Consider the following 24914-nt stretch of genomic DNA (forward strand, 5'->3'; position numbering starts at 1 on the left):
ATGAGAAGCATTAGTCTGTTCTTGTTGAGTTTATGTTGTCTTCTTGGAATTAAGATTTAGCTACAGAATTCCCTATTTTTATTCATGCAAAAAGAAAGGTTTGTTTTTTACAAAATTGAAATCTTGACCGTTTACTAAGTTTCCTTATGATTTTCAGGGTATAAATTTAGAGGACAAAAATATATAGCAATATATATAGAGAAAGAGGTGGTCAATTTATGGAATTTGGTTACTATTTAAAAATAAAGTTTGTTAACATGAAGGAAATGATAAAAAGGCTTTCATTATATTTGTCTTCCATTGCATTTAGTTGCATTTTCAATAAACTAAGTTCAAGATTACTACCACCTTCGGAATGTATAAGAACTATCTTAATGAATTTTACTTGGATTTAGGTTAACTTGTGGCTTCAGCAAGCATTTACTGCATACTTGATTTGCATTAGGCTCTGCGCTAGATTTTGGAGATAAGACATTCCTTTGGCTTTAAAGAAGTAATTAAAACACAGCGAGTACATTATTTTTAAAAGTCCCTGGTTCCATCAGAGGAGCACCTAAATTAGACTGAGAGATTTAAGGGTTAAGGTAGGATTGTGACTGTTAAACTTAGTTTGGAAGAATGAGTAGTAAGTAGTCAGTTGATGGGGAAGAGGAAGGTCGTGGAAGCAAGAGACAGCAGGTGTTTGAGGAAGCTGCAGGTACTGATCATGGCTGTCACATGGGAAAGAGAGGGGTTAATAAGTAACCTGCCTTTAGACAGGTAGACTGGGCCCAAATCCTGAAAAATCTTATATGCACTGCTAAGGAATTTAGATCTTTATTTTGGGAAGCCATCAAAGGAAATATGTAGGTGTGTGTGATTATGTTATATTTAAATTTTAGAGCAGTGGTTCTTAAACTTCTTTCTAGCATCTCTTTACACTCTAGTTAATGAGGACCCTAACTAGCTTTTGCTTATGTAAACTGTATCTATTACTGTTTACCGTATTAGAAAGTAAAACTGAGAAATTTTTAAAACATAAGAGACAGCACACATTCCATTAGCGAGTGGGATAATATGACAGACATATCGTGTACCCTCTGGAAAACACTACTGTACAGTTGTGAGACAGTACAGTGAAAAAGGCAGAAAATGCTTGTAGTATTATGAAAATAGTTTTGCTTTCATGGACCTCCTGAAAGGGTCTTTGGGACCCCTGGGAGTTCCTGACCCACTTGGAGAATTGTTAGAACTTAAAAAAGGAACACATTTTAAATTGTGATCCAGTAGGCACATGTGTATGCATATGCACTACTGAAACAAAAGTTTCAGGAAACAATACTGGATTAGTTATCTCTTATTATATAAAAAGTTACCACAAAACTTATTGAATTAAAAAAAACATTATCCCACAGTTTTTATGAAGAGCATAGCTTGGTGGTTCTGGCTCAAGGTATTTCCTGAGATTGCACTGAAGATGTCAGCTGAGTCTGCAGTCACCTGAAGGCTTGACTGTCGTTGGAGCATCCTTTTCCAAGCTATCTCACATGGCTGTTGGCAGGAGGCCTCAGTTCCTCACCATGTGGCTCTCTGTTGGTTAGCTTTAATATCCTTACAACATGGCAGCTGGCTCCCCCAAAAGCAAGTGATCCAAGAGAGTGACCAAGACAGAAGCCCCAGTGTCTTGGAAGTGGTACATGATCAGAAGCAAATCGCTTAGTTCACGTTCAAAGAGAGGAATTTTGCTTCCCCTTTTGAAGGGAGGAGTATCAAAGAATTTATGGAGATACCTTAGAACTAGTACAAATACTTGTCAGGAGAGTGAGTCCTCCATGGGTCTCTTTTTTCCTGCATGTCTTGCTGGGTATGCTAAGGATGCAAGGCCCTGACTGCTTAACCTGGGCCATTTCTCAGGATTGTGTTTGCAGCGAGCCACCTTGAGGGATGAGGTAATGTCTCCTGTTGGGAGAGAGCAGGCTTACTTACTGCTTACTATAAAAGTGGTGGATTCCCTAATCTTAATGTTCTTAAGCTGTGATGCAAGCCCACTTTCATGTGTAGTGTCTATCTGGTCCTCTCTGTGTCACCTTCTGGGACTTGGGAGTAAAAGGGAGCCCGTGCATGCATGATGCTCATACTGCTTGCTGTGCTGTGAGTAGTAAAGTTCTTTGTCTCTGACCCAGGACGCTCATGTGCTCTGCCTGATAGGCAGAGGGAGAGTGTTTGAAATAACCACCACAACAGACACTAGAGAGCTAACAAAATATTGTCTTGGAAGCTAACTAAGGGACTTGCGGGACTCCCGGGGGCAACATTATGGGCTCAAACTGAACAGCTGCATGATTTTCTCCAGCAGCAATCAGGATTCCAGGTGTATAATCAGTGAAAGTGTTTCTTTTGGATTAATCAAAGGCAAGGGAGCTTGGAATGTGAAATTACTTTTTCACACTTTCATGGTATGATCTACGTACTGTAAACTGAACATATTTTAAATATTTGATGAGTTTTGATGTGTATACGCCTGTGAAACCATTATCCCAGTCAAGATAATGAACATATTCATCACCCCAAAAGTTTCCTCCTACCTCTTTATGATCCATGCCTCTCTCAACTCCATCCCCGGGCATGGACTGATTTGCTTTCTGTAATAATACATTAGTTTTAGAATTTTATGTAAATGAAATCATACTTTATAACTTTTTTTGGTTAAAATTATTAGTTGTCAGCTGTTTAAAGTGCAATAATTATTTTGTGTTTGTGTGGCATATTTTTAAAAGAAATTTATTTTTTAAAAAAACTCTCTTCCCTAAAGCTCAAGAGATTAAAAAGCCAGCATGAGGGCTTCAGACAGAGCTAGTGAATTTCCTTCTTGTGTTGTATAAGTGCATATAATTCTGATAATAACAAAGACTCCACATGCAAATTCTGTTTTGGATCTGAAAGTAACTTGAATGTTAGAGTGCACCTGCTGATGTTGAAACCTTGATGTGGATTTTTGTTAGTGGATCTTAGCCTGTTCAGTGTGATTTGGTTACTCGACTGCATGAAAATAGAGTTCTGTACAAGAGCACAGTTGGGAATTTTTTTCTTGAATGTGGCAGTTTAAAGTTCTGATGGCATGATTCCTGAGACTCTGAATTATTACTCCTTATTTTGTTTTACTTATTTTGCCCACCATCTTTTTAAAAAAACTTTGTTATTAATAGAAAAATAAATGTGGTTATTTAAGCTTTACACTTGGGAAAACCTAAAATGTGCCCTAAAGTTCAGGTTTAGAGTCTAGATTAGCAGGACACACTGCCTTAAAACTCTGGAAGCCTTTAAAATCCTGTGGGCAATTGAGATGTTAACATCAGCAGCTGGTGGTGGTTAAGCATTGTAGCTAGGGGCCTCCAGGGCTCTGGAATTGGGTGCCCTAATTAAAATCTGGACCCTACCACTCAATAGCTGTGTGACTTTAGATAAGTTGTTTAATACCTATAGGCCTCACTTTCTTTATCTGTAAAATGGAGATAATCACAGTACCTATGTTATAGGGGGCTTATAAATGTTAAATTAAATCTTATGAAATTGTTAGCACAATGCCTGGCATGTGGTAAACACTCAATATTAGCTTTTGTTATCATTCAAGGGGTTCTGGATAATGAATGGCTCTCTTATTTTACTCAATATTCAGATTATTTAAAAAAAGAAAAAAAGTTGCATCCCTCTTTGATTTTGAAAAAGAATTCACTCAAACAGTAATATGTAGATTATTACTTCTCATCTATATTACAGCCCAGATTAATCATGAAAAGGAATTTTTACTTCATGAGCTAGGAAAGGAATTTCCTAACATTGCTGGCAGAATATTGCAATTCCTGAACTTTGCACATTCTTGCTATTTCTGAGGTGGAACCTTAAAGGTTTGGGTTCAGAGTATCTCCTGTTTTGCTTGTTGTTACCCGAGGGCTGTCTTTACTGGGTGTAATGTCACTGGAGTAAGGATGAGACTGCCAGTGTATTCATATTTCTGAAGATCTTTAACTTAAGTTTGGCTAGAATATATAGACCCTTTAAAATCTTATTTTTGACCATGTGATTTTACTTGGATAGTGTTTTCAATGAATAAACACTTATAAGAATCAATTCTACATAACAGAGGATTTTTGGAGAATATTATCTAATATGCTAAAACCTGTTACTTGACCTAAGCCATTTCTTTGGTAGAATGATGTTAGGAAATCATAGAGATCTAGTTTAGATCAGTATTGATTTATCTTTGAGAGAAGTGTGGAAAGCAGATAGCTATGATATGTTTTTTGTTTTGTTTTGTTTTGTTTTGAGGAAGATTAGCCTTGAGCTAACATCTGCTGCCAATCCTCCTCTTTTTGCTGAGGAAGACTGGCCCTGACCTAACAGCCGTGCCCATCTTCCTCTACTTTGTATGTGGGACGCCTACCACAACATGGCTTGCCAAGCAGTGCCATGTCTGCATCCGGGATCTGAACTGGTGAACCCTGGGCCGCTCAGGCGGAAGGTGTGCACTTAACCACTGTGCCACCGGGCCGGCCCCCGATATGTTTTTAAAATTTGTTTTAATTATACTTGTAGAATATGAACATATTTTCCTTTTAAAAAATTCAAGGTTTATTGTAGTCTGAGTATGAAAGCTTTATATGTGAAGCTAAAGCCTCCACAAACATTCCCCCCCATCTCTCCTTAGAAATACGAGTGCCCTCTCCTGCAGCCACTGCTGTTTCAGTGTGGCATTTCTCATGTGGGAATTCTCTGTATATTTTGTATGCAGATTTTTATGCATATGATAGATATATTTTTCACCTAGTTTTTGGTTTTTCTTTTAATTTTGCTTATAGTATTTTTTTGGTATATTTTGTCACTTTGACATAGTTAAATGTATTAGTTGTTTTTCTTTATGATTTTTGCTTTCTGTTTCCTGTTTAAGAAGCCATATCTTCACTTGAGTTCCCAGGGATAGTCTCCTAAGTTTTCTTCTAGTACTTTTAGTAGTTTTAAAATTATATCTTTAATGTACATAAAATTTATTTCTGTGTACTGTGTGAAGTAGGAATGTAATTAATTTTTTCGAAGAGCACCAGTTGTTTAAACCCCATTTATTAAATGATTTTTCCTTTCTTCATTGTTTTGACATGTTACTTTTAGCATATACTAATAAACTCACATATATAATTTAGAGTCTGTTCCTGGGCCAGTACTATAGAGTTTTAATTACTGTAGCTTTAAAAGACTACAAGTCCTTATGAGAAATCCTGGGGGTCAGATGTGGTTTTGGAGTCCAGATTTTTTCCACATAATACCCATCGGACATTATGCAGTGTCCTATAATCATATACATTGTTTTCTCAGTGAAGTGTAGGAATATTCACACTAAGTGAGATACATACAAACAATAAGTGACCTCGTATCAGAGCAGGTCGGGTTTTGCTGCTAAATGAGTTAAAAAGGAAAAACTTATTTTTGGACCTTTTTGGATTTTTGCATTGGAAATAGGATCATGGACCCATAATTTATCTTGCTATTTAGGGGACATCTTCCTTTTTTGTTCTATTTCAGATTGTTTTGGTTATTGTTGTCCCTTTAGTCTTCCATTGGAATTTTAGAGCCAGCTGGTTGAGTTACGTGAAGAATCTTAGAGAGGTTTGCATTGGGATTTGGAGTAGCTGGGGAAGAACCGACACCGTTACAGTGTTTTTCTTCTCATCCATGAGCATGGATAACTTTCCTTTTGTTCAGATGTTCTTTCAGTAGAGTTTTATAGTTTTTTCCAAAAATGCTTGCACGTTGTTGTTGGATTTATATCAAAGTGTTTTTATGGTTTTGTTGCTATTGTGAATGAGATTTTTTAAAAATTGCATTTTCTAATTGTTATTAGTGATATACGGGAAAGTATTGATGTTTATCTATTGATCTTCTGTCAGACCAATTTGTTGAGTTCTATTATCAGTTCTAATTACTTGTCAGTTGGTGATCCTGGGTTTTCCAGTTAGAAAATCATGTATTCGAACATTGAATTTTATCTTTTCCTTGCCTGTCTTTCTATCTCAGTTCTTTTTCTTTTCCATTTGTGTGGTATCGTTTCAGTATTCAGTTTTGAGACGTGAAATATTTTAAAAATGATGTTTATTGTGAAATAAATTGTTTATTATTGGAGGATTTAATGTGTGATATTTTCATTACAGATATGGTGTAAGATATTTCTTCAAGACTGCACAGCTGAGGACCTGTTATTTCTGATTAGCCTTAAGCAGACTTGTAGCCATAGAGAAACCTCACGGAGTTCCATATTTTGTTTTCTGCTTTACACCTTTCCTGGCACCTAAACTCATCTTGCAACCATGTATGGAAGTGCTCGCTCAGTTGGGAAGGTAGAACCCAGCAACCAGAGCCCTGGGCGTTCACCTAGGCTTCCACGTTCCCCTCGCTTGGGTCATCGTCGAACCAATAGTACAGGAGGGAGTTCTGGAAGCAGTGTTGGAGGTGGCAGTGGAAAAACCCTTTCAATGGAGAATATCCAATCCTTAAATGCTGCCTATGCCACATCTGGCCCTATGTACTTAAGTGACCATGAAAATGTGGGTTCAGAAACACCTAAAAGCACTATGACACTTGGCCGTTCTGGGGGACGTCTGCCTTATGGTGTTAGGATGACTGCTATGGGCAGCAGCCCCAATATAGCTAGCAGTGGTGTTGCTAGTGACACCATAGCATTTGGAGAGCATCACCTCCCTCCTGTGAGTATGGCATCCACCGTTCCTCATTCTCTTCGTCAGGCAAGAGATAACACAATCATGGATCTGCAGACACAGCTGAAGGAAGTATTAAGGGAAAACGACCTCTTGCGGAAGGATGTGGAAGTAAAGGAGAGCAAATTAAGTTCTTCAATGAATAGTATCAAGACCTTCTGGAGCCCAGAGCTGAAGAAAGAACGAGCCCTGAGAAAAGATGAAGCTTCCAAAATCACTATTTGGAAGGAACAGTATAGAGTTGTGCAGGAGGAAAACCAGGTTAGTTTTGTATGTATGATTACGTTTATTGATTGAAGTCATGTATACAAATGAAATGAGCCATTCTTTTTCTTTTCTTTCTTAGGTTTTTCCCTTCTTGGTTCATTTATCTTCCTTTTTCCTATTTATCTTAGTATTTTCTGTCCTCCCTTTCTCAGCCTTTTCTAGATTTGGTTCTGTGCCTTCATTTTTGTCTTGTTGCCATGTCTGCTTGCTCACCATTCTTGCTTGTTTCTTTTCCCTGGCTTCTCTTTCCCTTCGTGTCTTTTCTTTCAGCATGTATTATCTTTTTTCAGTTCTTATGAGAATATAATTTTGCCGCATGCTCTAAGATCTTTTATCAAAATTATTCAGGCTGTGTAATTTACGAGTGAGATGTAGCATTAAGATTTACTGTAATGTCAAACAAGTCAGTCTTAAAAAAACAAAAAAAGATCAGAAGGCAAATCACTATGTTGACAGCACAGAATGGAAATTAGTTAAAAATATTAATGTGGATTATGTAAATATTAATTAAGTACCAATAGTGAGTTCTTTCTGTTGACATTCATGATAGTTTAACTTCAGGATCCTTATGTAGCTTTTTTTTCTCTAATTCTTCATATGTAAGGTGGAAGAAAGGCAACTTGCTGTGATTGGTTGCTTCTGGAGAATAATTGAGATAATTAGGCATTATAATTACGGGCTTTACAGTTCAAGAGTTAAGTCCTATCTTATGGATACATGAAACATTCATTTACTGTTTTTCTGCGCTCTTCCAGGTTATGTATAGTTGATGTTTTGGCCATAGCCATGTCACATTCAGTGACATGTGACTCCAAAGATGTGAACAAATCATATTCAAGCTCCAGCAATTAAAATCTTAACCATACTTTTTGTTTAAAAGACTTTTAGAACTTTTCTTAAATTTACAAGTTTGAATTTGCCTCCTTGAAAAAATTCTCCTATAGTCTTAAAGGAGAATTTTATAGTAGCTATCTCATTGTTAGTGTTATACTTTATTTTTGGGTTAGGTTAATAAAAATTATGAAGAAAGTGATAAACTTATTTGGATTTCTGCACTGTTCTTGAATGATGCTAAGAAGTAAAGGAATTTGAAATGATCTCTGTCTCCGATGAAGTAAATCTAATTTAAGATTTCTATTGGTTGTTTTACCATTCTATTACTAACACTCAGTTCAGACATTCAGATCTACTGTTTTGGTTATTTGAAGAAGAACTCTAGTTACATTGTTTTGTATGTTAAAACCCCAGACTTTTTCAGTAATAAAAATAGCTTCTTTTCTGATCATAAAAATAATACAGAAGAACATAGATAAGAAAGCAAAGTTTAGCCCAAATCTATCTGTGATAACTTTGCTATTCCACTGTTAACATTTTGATGTTTCTCCCTAATGAACTATCTTTGTGCACACAGACATATAAATTTTACATGAATGGAATATCATAGGTGTTATGTTGTGACCTTTTTTTAGTCAGCAACATTTCTACTGTATGTTAAAGCCTTATAATATATATCTGAATCATTTTTGATGCCTATATTCTATTGTGTCTGTACCAGTTAATTTAACTAATATCACAGAGTTACAAATCTTCGGATTATTATTTGATAGTACAATATGAATTAAAAACTATACCTTGAATTCATTTGAGTCAGAGATTTAAAAAATAATTAGAATTTATAATTTTATTCTTTCTCAGGTATAGTATAACTTCAAACTGCTTTCCTTTTACTTTTTAACCAGTGATTAAATTTAATTTGTCCCTACACAAAATCTGAATGTTTTGTTAGTATTCTTAAATCTCTAAGGCTCTTAGAAACCCAGCCTTCTTAAAAAAGAGGAAATGTCCTTTAAAAAGTACTCCTTAGGAAGTTCTTTGCATTTGAGTCTTCAAGACTTTAAAAATGTGAAAAGAAAGGAAAGAACTAAAATTGACCCCAGTGTTAGATCTTAAAAGTAGGGACCGGATTCCTAAGTGCTGGCTCAGATACATTGGTATCACCAGTTATATTTATTTAAGATATAGATTCCCAGCTTCAGACCGGCCAAGTAAAATATCTCTGGAAATGGAGTCCAGTAACCTGGATTTTAAACAGGCTTCTCTGGTGGTTCTGATGATAAACCAGTTTTGGGATCTTTAGAATTTTAGTACATCTAATTCTTAACCTAGTCTGTTGCTCATTTGCCAGAGGGAATTTGCGATGGTTCTGTTGCCACTTTTGAGCTCAATTGTGAAAGAAGGGGAAAAAAAAACAAGGGACCATTGGCTCAGTGCTTCTCATCCCTTTTTTTTTTTTTGGCCATATTACACCTCAGAGTTGTGACAGACTTCTATACATAGTGATCATTCATTGAGACATTGACCCTCAGTAGAAGGAATGTGTGTACAGGAAAAGGGTTTTTAAAATCTTAGGTATATTTAGTTAAAAAAAAGCTGTCTAGGTGATTTTGTTGTCTCCTCGAGAATCATTGATGCACAAGATAAAATATTCAGATGATATATGACAACAGAGTAGGGTCATAGTTTTTCTTTAGTTAACATTTGAGTTGTCAGAAAGTGAAGTACACCACCAAAAGTTAGTCATTCCTAAATATAAAATAATAGTACATTCTAAAAGCTTCTGTAGTTTGGTATTGAATTGTAAATATCAAGAGAGAAAAAATGAGTTTGCTTTCTTTAGTCTCGTGGTAAAGTATCAGTGTAGCATAGGTTTTAGAAACTGTATCTGTGTTCCTAGGGAGGATATTAGGTTCTTTTAATTTTGTGAAAATGAGATTGATAAATTTGGAGTATGTACTGATGGTGTATCAGTGCTCACTTATGAAGTACTTTATATGTATTTAGACAGTTAAGCATCATCGAACTTTAATATTATCTAGTCTCAAATGTATTGTTAATAAAAGTCACAGTTTACTTTTGTTTACCTGAAAAGTGGCTGAGATATAAGTTCTTTTTAATAAGTTAATAAAATTACACATAAATAAACACTTCCGTTTAAAGGTTCTACCTTTCAAGAATAGATTGACAGTATGTGTGTGTGTCTTTAATTGTAAATGTAATTTGTGTGTGTGTGTGTGTATATATATATAAAATTTAAAGTGGATTTTGGTTGAAGTTGAGGTTACTGGATTTATCATTGAATTAGCTAGCCTCCAATTTACCTTTCTGATGATGCTGAGAATATGCCTATCACCAAGATGGTTTTTATTATCAAGTAACTTGGAAATGTCCATTTTAACAGGGAAAAAAACTACTGGCATACTTCTTCTGTATTTTGAAATAATTGAGGCTGCTAATTATGCCTCTGTGTTAAAAGCTGTGTGGATAAAAAGCAATGGCAATATTCTTTCTAATTATCAAGCTACATTCAAAGGCAAAATATTTGAATCTTCTGAAAAGACTATAGTGGGGACTCAGAGCACTTGGGTCCAGTGGAAGTGAAACAGTCCCACAGGACTATGGTGCCAAAAAACCATATGTGCTGAAGGAGGATGATGACTGCCTTATCTAGATTCCGCCCCTTGCCCTATTTAAACACCAATGCTGGCAGGAATATATTCTTCATGCACTCACTATAATTACCACACAATCCTAAAATTGTATAACTTTGGTCCAAAAAACAAAGGGTGCAATTTTAAAGTAAAGTGAAACACTGCAATGAGGTATGGAGAACTGAGAATGGTAATTAATAGATTATAGTGAGCCAGCAGTGGGTCCTAATTAAACTCTGTGTTCATTATACCCTCCATATCCCTCAGAGGTCGGACATTTTCCAGTTTACAAAGAAGATTGGTTTAATAGGCTTTACAGTAATTAAACAAATTTCACCATTTCAGTTTGACACCAGAGATTTAGATACGTTCTAAAGGTTTGATCTGATTGGGCTACAGAAATCTTAGTCTAGAATCCTGTCAAATGTAAAACACACGTGCTTAGAATTGCCTGATGTGTATGGTTCATTATTATGGAGTTCTGTTTAAAGATTCTTTCTAAAATAAATACCCAGCTGTTTTTATGTCTCATAATCCTTTTGTTACTGAACTTTCAAATATTGGTGGTTGGAGAGATGGACCAATATATGTTTTAACAGGAAATACTTTTTCTTTTTTAAACTGACAATGAGGAAGGCTTTTAGTGTATGTGTTACTTGATGAAGAATAAAAATCCAGCTGTGAGCTTGATTGAATTACAAAGCTAATAGGCTTTGGATGATGTATATTTTTTATTATATTCTAACTAACATCTACCAAGATATTGTGATACTTTTTTATGATTATTATGTCTTGTAACAATTTCTATATGTTGAGTTTAGTTAGAAGCTTATTTTAAAAATAATTATTTTTAAGCACTTTCATTGGGATTTTGTGTCATCAGAGTACATTCTGTTTAATATTATAGTGTGGCAATTGAGTTTATTTTGCATTGTATATTGTTTTCTTTTTTGATTTTGATTTTATTTATTTAGGGATCAAGAGAATTTCAAGTTTAGAAATACGAAAAGATAAACTTACTCTTTGTTAATCTTTGTTTTTTCATTTTTCTCACTGGACACTGGTGACTGTTAACATTTTTATAATTTTAGGTTGTACCTTGATTTGTCACTTGGTGAAAGCCATTATTATTTGAATTTAAATAAACTTTTTCATGAGGTTGCTAATTGTTTCATTGTCATTTAAAGTCTGATCTTAAAATCTGGGATCTATGTCTTGGACTATTTGTTGAGCTTTTCTTTTTGATAATTTTGTTTTAACATAGAGATGAATTATGAATGATTATTCAGTGTATTGTGGATAAATCAGTATTCTAGTCTATTTTCCGGATAGATTTGCTCATTTTTGGTGTTCCAGAAATGGGATGTGTTAAAGGCACTACGAGAATGCCCTGAGAAAATTAAATCAAATGTAAAATAGATATATTCCTTTTGGGGAGTTAACAATCATTTTGAGAAGCGAAATTTGTTCATGTGGGCTTATAGAAATTTAAGCTATCCATCGGTTGGATCTTGTCTTGTAAGTGAGTATGGGAAGTTAACTTCTTGTAGATTTGATAAATTTGATTGTCTGGAATGTAGTGGAGTATTATGAAAAATGATTCACTGAATCTAATAAAAAATGTACAGATTTCTGACATGGCTTATTTGTGAGGAAATAGAATTTGCTGCAGGATTGCAGTTGTTTCCCCCCCCCCCCCAACTTTTCTTGGATTTCACAGTGCAATCTAGTGCATGATTTCATCTTAATGAAATAGAATTGTTTTTAGGGATTTGCCAGTTTACAGTAACTTTGCAGATAGCAGCTTAAACATGAGTTCGAAAACCCACCTTTTATTCTATTGTGCAAATGAAACCAGAAAATGGGCATCGTTTTTAGTTATATTAATGTTGATCAAAAGAGGTCATAGTTCCATTTTACTTTTTAAAATCTTGCTGCCCTTGAAAGTTGACATCATGTTATGGGTACTCTGTTGCCCAGAAGAGTATTGGAAGGGCCTAGAAACATGCTGGTGGTTGAGGGAACTGAAAAAGAGGAGACTTGTGACATTTTAGTTACACTCTGTGTATTTGATGAGCAGCAACGTAGAAGGAAGTTTTTTCTCTTTTCTTAGAAGGAAGTTTTTTGTCTTTTTTTTTTGGTATTTTCTTGGAAGGCCAACACTGGAAAAATCAGTACAAATATTATGATTTTGGGTTTTGGCTCCATGGAGGAATATATTTTCTAGCAAAGATGTATCTATTTAATGGAAGAGAAGGTTTCACAAAGTAATGATTGACTATCACTAGAATTGGTTTCTGGGAAGCGAGAATGCTTCTGACAACTGGATGGGTGCTCTGAGTCTTTCGGCTCTTCAGAGTGCCTGAAGTGGTATGAAATAAGGTGGGACTTCATGGAGAACCACTTAGAGAGTGTCGTCCCCCCGCCCCCCCCCCCCCCCACATCCTCTCACACCCTTTTAGCCTTCCCTCCATTCCTCCCTCTCTCCCTTTGTGACAACTTTATTGAGAGATAATTCAATTCATCCTTTAAAAGTGTGTAATTTTTTCTTTCTTCATCTGATTGACTTGAAGAAGAATTTCAAGAAGGTAATAGGAAGTTGCCCTAGGGAGTTGTTGAACAAGGAAATGAATAACGTAACAAAAAATACTGTTTAGGAGCAGCTTTTATTGCTGTTAATAGAGTGAGTTGAAGGCAGGAAGGCAGGGAAAACAAACGAGTTTGTTGCAGAAGGCCTGACTTAATTTGGGTAATAGGAATGGAGAAGAAGGTGCACATCCATGAAATATTTTCAAAGAAATATTTGGATATAGACTGATGGCAAGAGAGACGACTGTGATGAACCATGGTATTGAGATTGGAGAAATGTTCTTGCCATTGTTGAAAATGGATAGAGATTAGAAAGTGGAACTAGATTTAGAGTGAGAAATGGTGAATTTAGTTTTAATTATTTGAGTAGAAGTTTTTCATAAGCATTTGGAAATAAGATTAATGACTGTGACCTTAGGTACATACACCCGTATGTTATTATATGTATGCTTGTTAATGTTGGAAAATTTACTGATCTGGTTCAGTATCACAAGCTACATGTCTTGGCTTGTGGCAGTAAGGAGTGGAGAGGAAAAGGAAGCCGTTACATGGTACGTGTTTTATATGTATTTTCTTGCCCAGCTGTTTTTGTGTTTTTATCTTCTATCTTTATTGTGGTATTTTTCTTTGAAGGCAGGATAACTTGAGTGATTCTCTCAATTCCTGAAAGTCACTACAGTCATTCCTCAGTACCCACGGGGGATTGATTCCAGGAACCCCCGCAAATGCCCACATCCACGGAAGCACAAGTCACTTGTCTGAAATGGTGTGCTGTACTCGACGCAACCAGCTCTCGAGCGGGCGAGTTTTCATCCGTGGATACGGAGGGCCGGCTGTGTTCATTAAAAAAGGTTACTAATGGTTTATAGTCCTGTGGTAAACAAACCTGCTAGTAGATGTCCTTTGTTTTATTTTAGCTAACAGCAAGTTCACTGAAGATCATGCACCGCAGCATGATGAATTTGGAGTAAATTTGTTAAAAAGAGAAATATTGCAGAAAATGTGCTTTCAGCAAGGAAGTGATTAACTTTCTAATGAAAATATTCTGTTCTTCCCTTATGGACAAGATTAGAAATGCTTTTATGAACTGTATTTTTCTCATTTTATGTGCTGCCATAAGCATCTCTAAAAATGTTCGCTTTTCTTTCTGGAGTTTTAAAGTTGATCTTTAACATAGATCTCTTCCTTTTATTTTTCTATTTTATTAACAATAATGCTTATTGAAACTACCTCCCTTTCTCTTTGTTCTGGCAGTCTTATCTAATAGGTTCATGGTAAATTTTGTTACATTTTGACAGTTGGTAGAGAATACTGGGTTGAAATGATACCTGTCCAGCTTAATTTCAGCTGTGGAAATCTTGTAGGCTTTCCTAGTTCAGCCTTGAGAAAAATAGTTCAGCCTTGATGTACACATTGTACTCTCCCTTACCAGTGGCTGGTGGCTTAGATACTTTCAGAGTGTGTGATATGTCGATGCAAATAATCCATAACCAATCTAATAAATCAAAATTGGGAGGAGTTTATTATGAGCCAGCTTTGAGGACCATATAGCCCAGGAGAGTCCTGCCACAAAGAAATGGAGCACTCCAAAGAAGTAGGGGTCTACAGAGTGGTTATATACAGTCAGAGAGCATGTATCACATATGATTGAAATGTCCCTTTTACAATAGTCACAAGATTGCCCTGTCAGCACAGTGAGTGATGGACACGGCAGATAGCAGATCTGTTGTCTCGAGCTGGGTGGTCATGGGTGAGCACAGCAATCAGTTCCTAGTCTAGGGAGAGATGCTTATCCTTAAGGAAGTGCCAGTGTAGGGGAAGTTGCACCTTTATCTTAAGGGCATTTGTTCTTGTCTTTGGGGTGTAGCAAATGCTTAAAACAGATATACAATGCATGTTCAACAGCCAGGCCACATTGGGCGCTGTTGGGAAAAACAAGGTCAGGCCAAATTAGTTTTACACCAGATGGCTTCCTCGTATACTCCAGCATATCTGATTGCTTGCCATTTGTTTATCAGATATGCAGGGGCCTATTTCACCTTGAAATCACCCTTGGATGACTTGTTCTAGTCTTGGATGAGCCCTCAGGCACTTGTGTGGTCCCCTTTATCAGCAATTCTCAAATTTTTTGGCCTCAGGACGCCTGTACAGTTGTAAAAATTATTAAGGAGCCCCTAGCAGCTTTTGTTTATGTAGGCTTTATCTATCAATATTTTCCATACTAGAGACTAAAACAGAAATTTTAAAAATACCTGTTAATATATTTAAAAATAACAAACCCGTTAAATGTTAACCTAAATAACATTTTTAATGCAAAATAGTTTTGCAAGTCTCTTTAATGCCTGGCTTAATAGAAGATAGCTGATTCTCCTATCTGTTTCTGCTTTCACTGGTCTGTTGCAGTTTGTTGTTTTGGTTGAAGTATATGAAGAAAATCAGGCTTCACATGAATATGTAGTTGGAAAATGCAGGAGTAATTTAAAAGCCTTTTTAGATAGTTTTAGATGTTTTTTGAAACCAGCAAAATTGAGCAAGTAGTAGTTTTTTTTAAACACTTTATTGATGTCTGATTTATATACCATAAAATTCATCAATTCTAAGTATACAATTCAATGATTTTTTGTTTTAGTAAATTTACTGAGCTGTGAAACCATAACCATAATCTAATTTTAGAACATTTTCATCTGCAAGTGGTAGTTTCTTAAAGATAGTTGCAATGTGGAATCTGAAACCTTATCAGTGAGCTTTCCATAGTTTGTTACATGGAAATACACTGGTCTGTCTTGCACTTTGAATAGATCTTATTTATGTGTAGAGGATATACATGAATAATACATAAGCCTTCTCCTGCATTCATAACGTTGTGTATTGATCACTTGGAAAATATTAGTTCAGTGAGTTATGCAGATCTTCCAAATGTTGACACACTTCATTAGACAAATTAAAAAAATTCACATTCATTTATATCACTTCCTATCACATCAGAAAAGTCTTTTTAAGTATTGGTGGCCTGTCAAGCTCACTGATTGGGGGGTACAACGTCTCCGAAATTCTGATTTTTGCTTGAAAGCTCAAATTTGATCATTGGCAAGAAATATTGTTGGTTATTGTCTTTTGAAGTGACAGGTTTGTTTCATTACTATTTGAGAAAAATTTAGCCATATACTTGCATCTGAATAATCAAAGCTTGTCAGTTTAGTGTTTTAAGTTAAAATGGTGTTCATTGAGACAACCATTGTATTTCAGTAAGTAGCAGAAGTGCTCTTTGCCTCTTTGAAGATGTTAGTTGAGCAAAGAGAGACCGGAATGATGTGACTGTCTGGGGTGAAATGCTCCAGGGAAAAGGGCAAGTCTAAAGGCCTTACAGGGGTCTTTTGGCTCTGGGAAGAGGGTCTTGACTTAGATTCTTCTTTGTTTTGGTTTTTAAAGATTTTATTTTTCCTTTTTCTCCACAAAGCCCCCTAGTACATAGTTGTGTATTTTTAGTTGTGGGTCCTTCTAGTTGTGGCATGTGAGACGCTGCCTCAGCATGGCCTGATGAGTGGTGCTATGTCTGTGCCCAGGATCCGAACCGGCGAAACTGCCGGCTGCCGAAGTGGAGTGCACAAACTTAACCACTTGGCCATGGGGCAACCCTTAGATTATTCTTTAGCTAATGTTCTTCTTCTCTTATCTGTTCGGTGTTGTAATAAAATGTTGGGTGTTTTTTTGAGGAATATTAGCCCTGAGCAAATATCTGCCACCAATCCTCCTCTTTTTGCTGAGGAAGATTGTCCCTGAGCTAACATCTGTGCCCATTCTCCTCTATTTTATATGTTGGATGCCTGCCACAGCATGGCTTGATAAGCAGTGCGTAGGTCCTCGCCTGGGACCTGAACCTGCAAACCTTGGACTGCCGAAGTAGAGTGTTCGAACTTAACCACTACGCCACCAGGCAGGCCCCAAAATATTGCTGTTTTTTTTTAAAAAGATTTTACTCTTCCTTTTTCTCCCCAAGCCCCCCAGTACACAGTTGTATATTTTAATTGTGGGTCCTTCTAGTTGTGGCATGTGGGACGCCGCCTCAGCATGGCTTGATGAGTGGTGCCATGTCTGCGCCCAGGAGCCGAACTGGTGAAACCCTGGGCTTCCAAAGCAGAGTGCGCGAACATAATCATTCGGCCATGGGGCCAGCCCCAGTGTTGCTATTTTTCACATCAATAAGGCTTTTGGTTCTTTGCCATGCTTTAGGAAATTACACTATTTCTTCAGTAATTGTGAGTAATGGTTTTCCATTACTGGATAAAGTTTCCCAGACTGGATAAAGCATAATTGCCCAAAGTTCAGCACAGACAATATTAAATAATAGGAGAAGACTTCACTGTTCTAGAAAGCTGAAAAAGTACTTCTTTAAAGTTTTGAGATGAGTTTATCCATGCACGTTGAATGAATAATCCTGCTTTGAGATCTGTCGTTAATGTCTTTTGGTTGTGCATTCTCAGATATTAACTGTGATTAAAGATGCCACCCTTTTTCTGATAAGCCATGAAAGTGTCATCTATTATTAAATATTAGTTTTAATGTTTAATATTTAATATTTACTTTTTGACTTAACAAATATTGAGCACCTACTTTGTACATTATATTTTTTCTGGTACACTGTAAAGTTGAAAGCAATGTGAAAATTTTGCAAGGCGGTAACTTGCTTTCTTGAGTTTTTGGACTCCTGAATTAACATTAAAATTAAAGTGACTTAGCAATTTAGAGGATGAGTGTAAAGAATACATATATTTTCTTCTGGATTTTTCCTTTCAAACTATGTCTTGTCTTGTAGGGTAAAATGGATATGAAGATAATAGACTTCTGGAAATATATAGTAACCCTTAATAGAAACATCAGTGAAAGAAAGAGCAACAAGTTGAAAAAGGTCAAAAGGTCCAGTGTTTTCTTCTTGACTTGTTTGTTGATAGCATATATTTCTCTGTCCTTAGCTTAGAGAGGTTCCTTGGGTGGGCTGTCTGAGCCAGTAATTATAGCTAACCAGTGAGTATTCTCCTGATTGAGTATTTTGTGGTAAGGATTCCTCTTTGTCTCATCAGTTACTCAGTTTTTACTGTGGAGAAATTCAAAAAGGAAAAGGACGTACTGATCAATTTTTGGTTATAATTTTGTCCACACTAATACTTAATTTTGTTCTCTCACTCTCTGGGAGCCATTGAATACAACTATATCCATAATTCTAAATGAAGGAAGACCTAAATTCTACAGGAATCACTGCATACTTTAAAAATTATCTTGTGAGCAGTGCTTGAACATTATAATTTGTTGCCCTGAAAAAGAAGAGAGCAAGTCATCAAGAATTCCTTGGCAATGGGAGTCTGTGTTACCTTTGCTTAACTATTAGAAAGCATTGTAAAATCCTGAAAGTCTCTGAGCTCAGTTTTAAAGACTAAGAATATTGGGAGGCAACACATATTAAGCCATTCTCATGGAAAATTTTATGTAACTCTTTATTACGTAGTTTGTGCTTGAGGAATACAATATCTTCTTTGCCCATCCCATTAAACTTAAAATAAGAGGGCATTTTTGAATGTTGAGCCGATGATATATGCTGCCTTCTGTTAAAGTTATATTGTGAATGTTTAGGCCTGTTATTTTGTATGTTTCATTTTGATTTGGTTTTTAAATTCTCTGTATGGTAAAAAGAAATCATGTAGTTTTGTTTTCTGATACCACTAGCATACGGTATGAGGATAGGTGGTCACTGTTTTATTATGCGGTACATTTTTGGCCGTGAAGCAGGGATTTGGAAAAGTTAATCTCTAAGTTTTCCTTCATGCTGTAAAATTTTATGATGAAGAAACATTGTCCTTCATTTTCTTAGTATCTTCAAAGCATAACTGGGGGAAATATTTTCTCAGGTTAAGTTCTTCATTGTTTATATTGGATTTTTCTCCAGTGTTTTGTGAAATCTAGGAAGAGATGTGTCTGTAATTCAGGTATTTTCATTGTCAAAAAATATAAATAATGGTATGTTTATCTCTTTGGAGTGGGGAGTTTTGGACAAATATATATATATTTTTCTTTGTACACCAGTATCATTCCTGTTGTTGGTCTGTGATAATCATATTAAAATGAAAGCAAAACTACTTTGATTAGCTGGTCACAGATAAATATTAGTTTAAGCATGGTATTTTTCATTTTTTTTTTTCCCAGTTGCATTGTGTTTACATTATAAACTCCTACAGCATTCATTCTGTTTCAAAGAAAAACATATTTGGGAGTGAAGTGAAAACCATTGTGTAGGATTTAAAATCTGAGAAATTGGAAGAATATATTCAGAAAATGTTCTTAGTTTTGATAACCTGAATAATTAGTAACTTATTCTTGCCACATGGCTCTTCCTCATGGGCATAGGAACTTAGAATAGGTGCCAAATTTTTAGGAGAGAAGCACACTTTAATGAGTGTTTCCAGTCTTTCCTATCTTGTGATTTCAGGGAGTATATTTCTTGTTTCTCTATGAAAATGTTATCCATGGTACAGAACATTTTCCGGAGATGAAGCAGGTAAAAGATACTCTGCTTAAATGGTAGTGAATAAATTCCTGCATTTCTTTTGGTATTTCTGATGGTATGTACTTATTTTCAAGATGTAGTGTATTGATTCTCAATTGTTAGAAGGTTGTGGAAACATTGGCTGCTTGAATAACTTAGAGGCAGAAGGCATTTCTGGGCTTTAGGGTAGAGATTAGGCTAGAGATGTCTAGACTGCTGGAAGCCTGTAATGCTCGGGATAGGCCTGCGTATTGAACAGTTCCTCCCTCATTCCATGAAAATCAGTCATATGATTTTCAAATGTCTTGCCAGAAATTTGTGTAGGTGAAAAATCTGTTTATAATCCTCTGAGCCTAAATCCTAACTACCTAAAATGTGTATAAGTACATTAGCACTTTTTGAATGGCTTCATTGTACACTAAATTTTCCAGCAGTGTAAGTTGATGGAAGATTTTACTTTGTTTTGTTTGGAACTTAGAGTTTTTGTCATTTTAGAAAATCACTTCGGCAGCAACATTGCCTTATTGGCCAGTGCAGCCACCCATCAGCCTCTGTTTCAAGTGCATGTGTCTTTTGCTGTACTGCAGCATCTACATATTAACATACATATGATTTTATTATAGAATTCTTTCCTTTTATTTTTCTTTTATAGAGCATGTTAATTTTTTTTTATTGAGTTAATGATAGGTTACAGTCTTATGAAATTTCACTTGTACATTAATGTTTGTCAGTCATGTTGTAGGTGCACCACTTCACCCTTTGTGCCCAACCCCCACCCCACCTTTCCCCTGGTATCCACTAAACTGTTCTTAGTCCATAATTTTAAATTCCTCATATGAGTGGAGTCATACACAGATTGTCCTTCTCTCGCTGGCTTATTTCACTTAACATAATTCCCTCAAGGTCCATCCATGTTACTGCAAGTGGAATGATTTTGTTCTGTTTTACAGCTGAGTAGTATTCCTAGAGCATGTTAATTTTTTGATTGCATACGAGGGTGGGCTTGTTATCTATGAATTCCATTTCAGGATGGTAAAGGGCATATTACAAAATATTTGTTAGAAAAAGGGAGAGGAGATGTTCAGATGATGAGCTTGAGAGTCAGTGGTGTAGCAGATAGGACATTGAATTTTAAAAAAGGACACTTGCATTCTCATTTTGATCCTGGCTCTACTAATCAGTAACTAGGTGTGGGACCATGGGAACATTGTTTAGTCTTTTTGGACCTAGTTTTCTTTTTTTTTTTTTAAAGATTTTATTTTTCGTTTTTCTCCCAAAGCCCCCCAGTACATAATTGTGGGGCCTTCTAGTTGTGGCATGTGGGATGCCACCTCAGCATGGCCTAACGAGCAGTGCCATGTCCACACCCAGGATTCAAACTGGCGAAACCCTGGGCCACTGAAGCAGAGCATGCAAACTTAACCACTGGGTCACGGGGCTGGCCCCGATGGACCTAGTTTTCTCATCTGTAAAACCCAGAGGGTTGGACAAAGTGGTCTTCAGAGATTCTTTCTTTCTTCTGAAATTATCTGATTTTGTTTTTGTCGATTATCTTGATTGAAATTCTCTGAGAGTCTCTTCACCTTGCTTGTAATGCCCTAATTCAAGACTGATTCATATAACCAAGTTAGATGCTTCTGGGAATGAGAAATACTTGACTATTGATATTCTTTCCAAGGTAGGCCTGCATATAAAGAGCAGAGAGCCTTCTTGTGAGTTTCATCAGTTGTCAAATGGAGAAAATGCCTTTATGGTGGTTGTGATAGTAAAATGAGATCAAAGGAGATAATATGTATAAAATTATCAATAAGACTACCTGACATAATAGGTGTGTAGTGCAATAAATGTTAATTGAATTTGAAAAAAGTCAAATATTTCATAAATACAAATATTATTGTATAACTTTTTTTTTCGGTGAGGAAGATTGGCCCTGACCTAACATCTATTGCCAATCCTCCTCTTTTTGCTTGAAGAAGATTGTCACTAACATCTGTGGCAATCTTCCTCTGTTTTATGTGGGATGCTGCCACAGTGTGGCCTGACAGTCAGTGCTATGTCCGTGCCCGCGATCTGAGCCTGCGAAGCCCAGGGCAAAGAAGTGGAGCACGTGAACTTAACCAATACGTCACTGGGCCAGCCCTTGTATGATGTTTGTTGAAGTATGAAAGTGTACTTTATAATCTGCTATGAGAAGGGAAACAGTAGCCTGGGACCTATACAGTTTTTCTGGAAATTGGGTCACAGTGAAAAATAAGTTTCATTCGGATAACTAATCACTACCAGTGTAGCCTCAGTATTCCTGAAGGAGTTACTAGGAACTTTGAGTAGGGTAATTAACTCTCAGGATTTTCAGTTACAGTTGTATCCATTATTTAATATTTTTATTTCCACAGTGACTCATCCATAAATTATAGATTGCTTTCCCAAAAGGAATGTAAAACTGCTGAAAGTAATTTTTTTACTGCTATATTTTCTTTCTGTGGTCAGGAGTTTCTGGCTGGTTAGTTGGGCCCAAACTCTGCAAATAATTTAAACTATGTACCTTTATAAGAGGAACATTTAACCTTTACAAGGCAGTGGGGATTTCTTGAGAATGGGCAACACAGAATGCTTATATTTACTCATTCCGTGTATTTTAAACTATTAATTTCTGTGCTGTGCTACTTTTCTTTTTTAGCCGAGATTTTACATAAGTGTATGTCACCAACAAGTGCTCTTTGCTCATATTATCTCTGTTATTTACTCCACTGACATAAAAAATGTAGCATTACATGTGGTGTTCTCTTTGGTTTTTATATACTGTCTGCTGTTGTACCTTCAAAGAGACTGTAATAGATTTGTCAATGAAAATCATGTCTTCTGGTGACACTGCTGTCAAACATATCTCTGAGTACCGCTATGGAGACCCAGTGAACATGTGAATAATAACTGCTTTTATGGAGCACTTACAGATACCATGCTAGCTTCTTTCATATATTACTTCTAATCCTAACAACAATCCTGTAGGTAAGTGATATTGTCCTCATTTATAGGTGAGGAAACTAAAAATCAAGAGAAGAACCGTTCATGTCTTACATCTGGGAAGTGACAGATCTTGGTCTCTCTGGTTATAAAACCAACAAATAATTGTCATTGTCACTGTGGTATTTTCAACTAACAACAGCTGACTCAAATGTAGATACTTGTATGAGATATTTATTGAAAAATTAACGTGTATTCAGTCACTTATTAAATGTGAAAGACTACGTTAAGATTCCTCTAATTAGAGGAGGAAATACAAGAATGAGAGTATTGTAGGATCCAAAGGCTTCTGGAGAAGAGTTAAATTAAGAGAAAGGATAGAGAAAAGAGAGAATAGGTGCTCCGTTGAGCAGATGGTAAAGCTATGGTTTGATTAGTTTAAGTAGTCGCTGTATATCAACAGGTATAAATGACACGTCAGTACTTGTTTTGGTTAAGTATAAAGCTTGATTAATGATTTCCAGACCTGGATTTTACACGCCAGTGAGATAAAAAATAAGCAACAACAACAGCCTCTTCTCCTCAAAAAAAAAAAAAAAAAGTGAGGATGGGGAGTTGGTATGGTATTATCAAATAAAGACAATTAAAGAAAGATAAATGACCATGTATTCTTACTGTCATTTTATAAGAGAAAAAACACTGTAAGACCAAAGGAATTGGAAGCGCATAATCTGAGTAAAGGACAGTTCTTCAAAAGCTCAGTAAGTAAGGACATCAATAAGTAGATCATCTCATGGTGACAATTTTATTAAGGATTGGTGGAAACTTGGTCATGGACTAGTATTTAAGAAGCGTTGATTTCCAACAGGGGTCATTACGTTACAGCCTGTGGGCCAAATCCTGCGCACAGACTGTGTGCATCCCCTGCAAGTTAAGGATGGTTTCTACACTTTTAAATGATTTTAAAAAATCAAAAGAAGAATATTTGGTGACGTGAAAATTGTATGAAATCCAAACTTCAGTATTTGTAAATAAAGTTTTGTTGGAACACAACCATACTTATTTATTTATGTCTTGGGTATGGCTGCTTTGCCACCACAGTGATATAGCTGAGTATTTGTGACAGAGTCCATAGGACCCTTTAAACCTGAAATATTAACTGTTGGGCCCTTTATGGAGAAGGTTTGCTGACCTCTGGTTTAGACAGCAGAATAAGTAGTAAGAGCTAACAGACAACTACTATTACTAGTAAGTAGTACTAGTTTTTGTGTAGTGTTTACTAAGAAGCATGCTCTGTTTTGTGTCCTCTGCCTATATTATTAATCATCATAACAATATTATTAGGTACTGTTATTTTTCTTTTACTGATAGAGAAACTGAGGCATAGAGAGAATAAGTAACTTGCCCCAGGTCACACAGCTGTTAAGTGGCGGAGGCAGGATTCAAGCCCAGATAGGCTGCTCCACTGTCTATGCTCCTTCCTACCTGCCTAGACTGTCAGAAAAAAGAAGCAAAGAAGACAGACACTTCAGGACACTGAATATATCCTTCGGGTTGACCTTAATTATTTTAAGAAAGAAAGGGAAATAGCCTTACTGTATAGTTGCTTAAAATGTTATCAGTGGAGGCCAGCCTGGATCCCGGGTGCGGACATGGCACTGCTTGTCAAGCCATGCGGTGGCAGGTGTCCCACATATAAAGTAGAGGAAGATGGGCATGGATGTTAGCTCAGGGCCAGTCTTCCTCAGCAAAAAGAGGAGAATTGGCAGCAGATGTTGGCTCAGGGCTGATCTTCCTCAAAAAAAAAAAAAGTTGTCATTGAATAGTTGAGTGAAATCAGCATTAATTACTTTATGATACATGAACATTCTTTTTTAAACTCAGTAGATTTTTCCCACAGGGTTGTTTGTTGAGATGATCTACTTATTGATGTCCTTACTTATTGAACTTTTGAAGAAATAAATGTTATTTTTCTACCATATATTGACTTTATTTTTGGTATAATTAGAATAATAAATTCCACTGTTAACTTGGTGGATGGGAACTTTACTCTTTTCTTCACCATCATAAATATTATTTTGTGAATGAGCATAAAGTATACCTCTCGTCATTGATTTAATTTAAAGATTAAACTTTTATCAAAGCAAACTTTAATTTAAAAAATTTAATGGTTGTTATTATTATTTTTTAGAATAAATATGGCTTTGTAAGCCAAAGTCTGAAAGAAAAATTGAGTTACCAGTAGTTGGAAATTTAGGTGAATCTATTGTAGAGGAAATAGCTATTTTCCTTTTAGAGAAGAAGGCTTTGAGGGGAGGAAGTGAGGTTACA

At 36.0% G+C, this 24914-nt stretch overlaps 1 protein-coding gene across 11 annotated transcripts in view; it reads left to right on the forward strand.

Annotated features, from left to right (window-relative positions):
• The window catches only part of ERC1 (ELKS/RAB6-interacting/CAST family member 1), a 519222-nt gene that overhangs the window by 30680 nt on the left and 463628 nt on the right, over window positions 1–24914 (forward strand). For 9 of the 11 annotated variants that reach the window (XM_046661687.1, XM_046661678.1, XM_046661716.1 and 6 more), the window contains one exon: window positions 6180–7004. In XM_046661687.1, the coding sequence (XP_046517643.1) occupies window positions 6336–7004 (669 nt within the window). In that variant the 5' untranslated portion in view covers window positions 6180–6335. The remainder of the gene's footprint in view (window positions 1–6179; window positions 7005–24914) is intronic. The other 2 variants (XM_046661756.1, XM_046661763.1) reach the window with 2 other exon arrangements.

This window comes from Equus quagga, chromosome 1 (genome assembly GCF_021613505.1).
Source record: "Equus quagga isolate Etosha38 chromosome 1, UCLA_HA_Equagga_1.0, whole genome shotgun sequence".
Taxonomy (NCBI): Eukaryota; Metazoa; Chordata; class Mammalia; order Perissodactyla; family Equidae; genus Equus; species Equus quagga.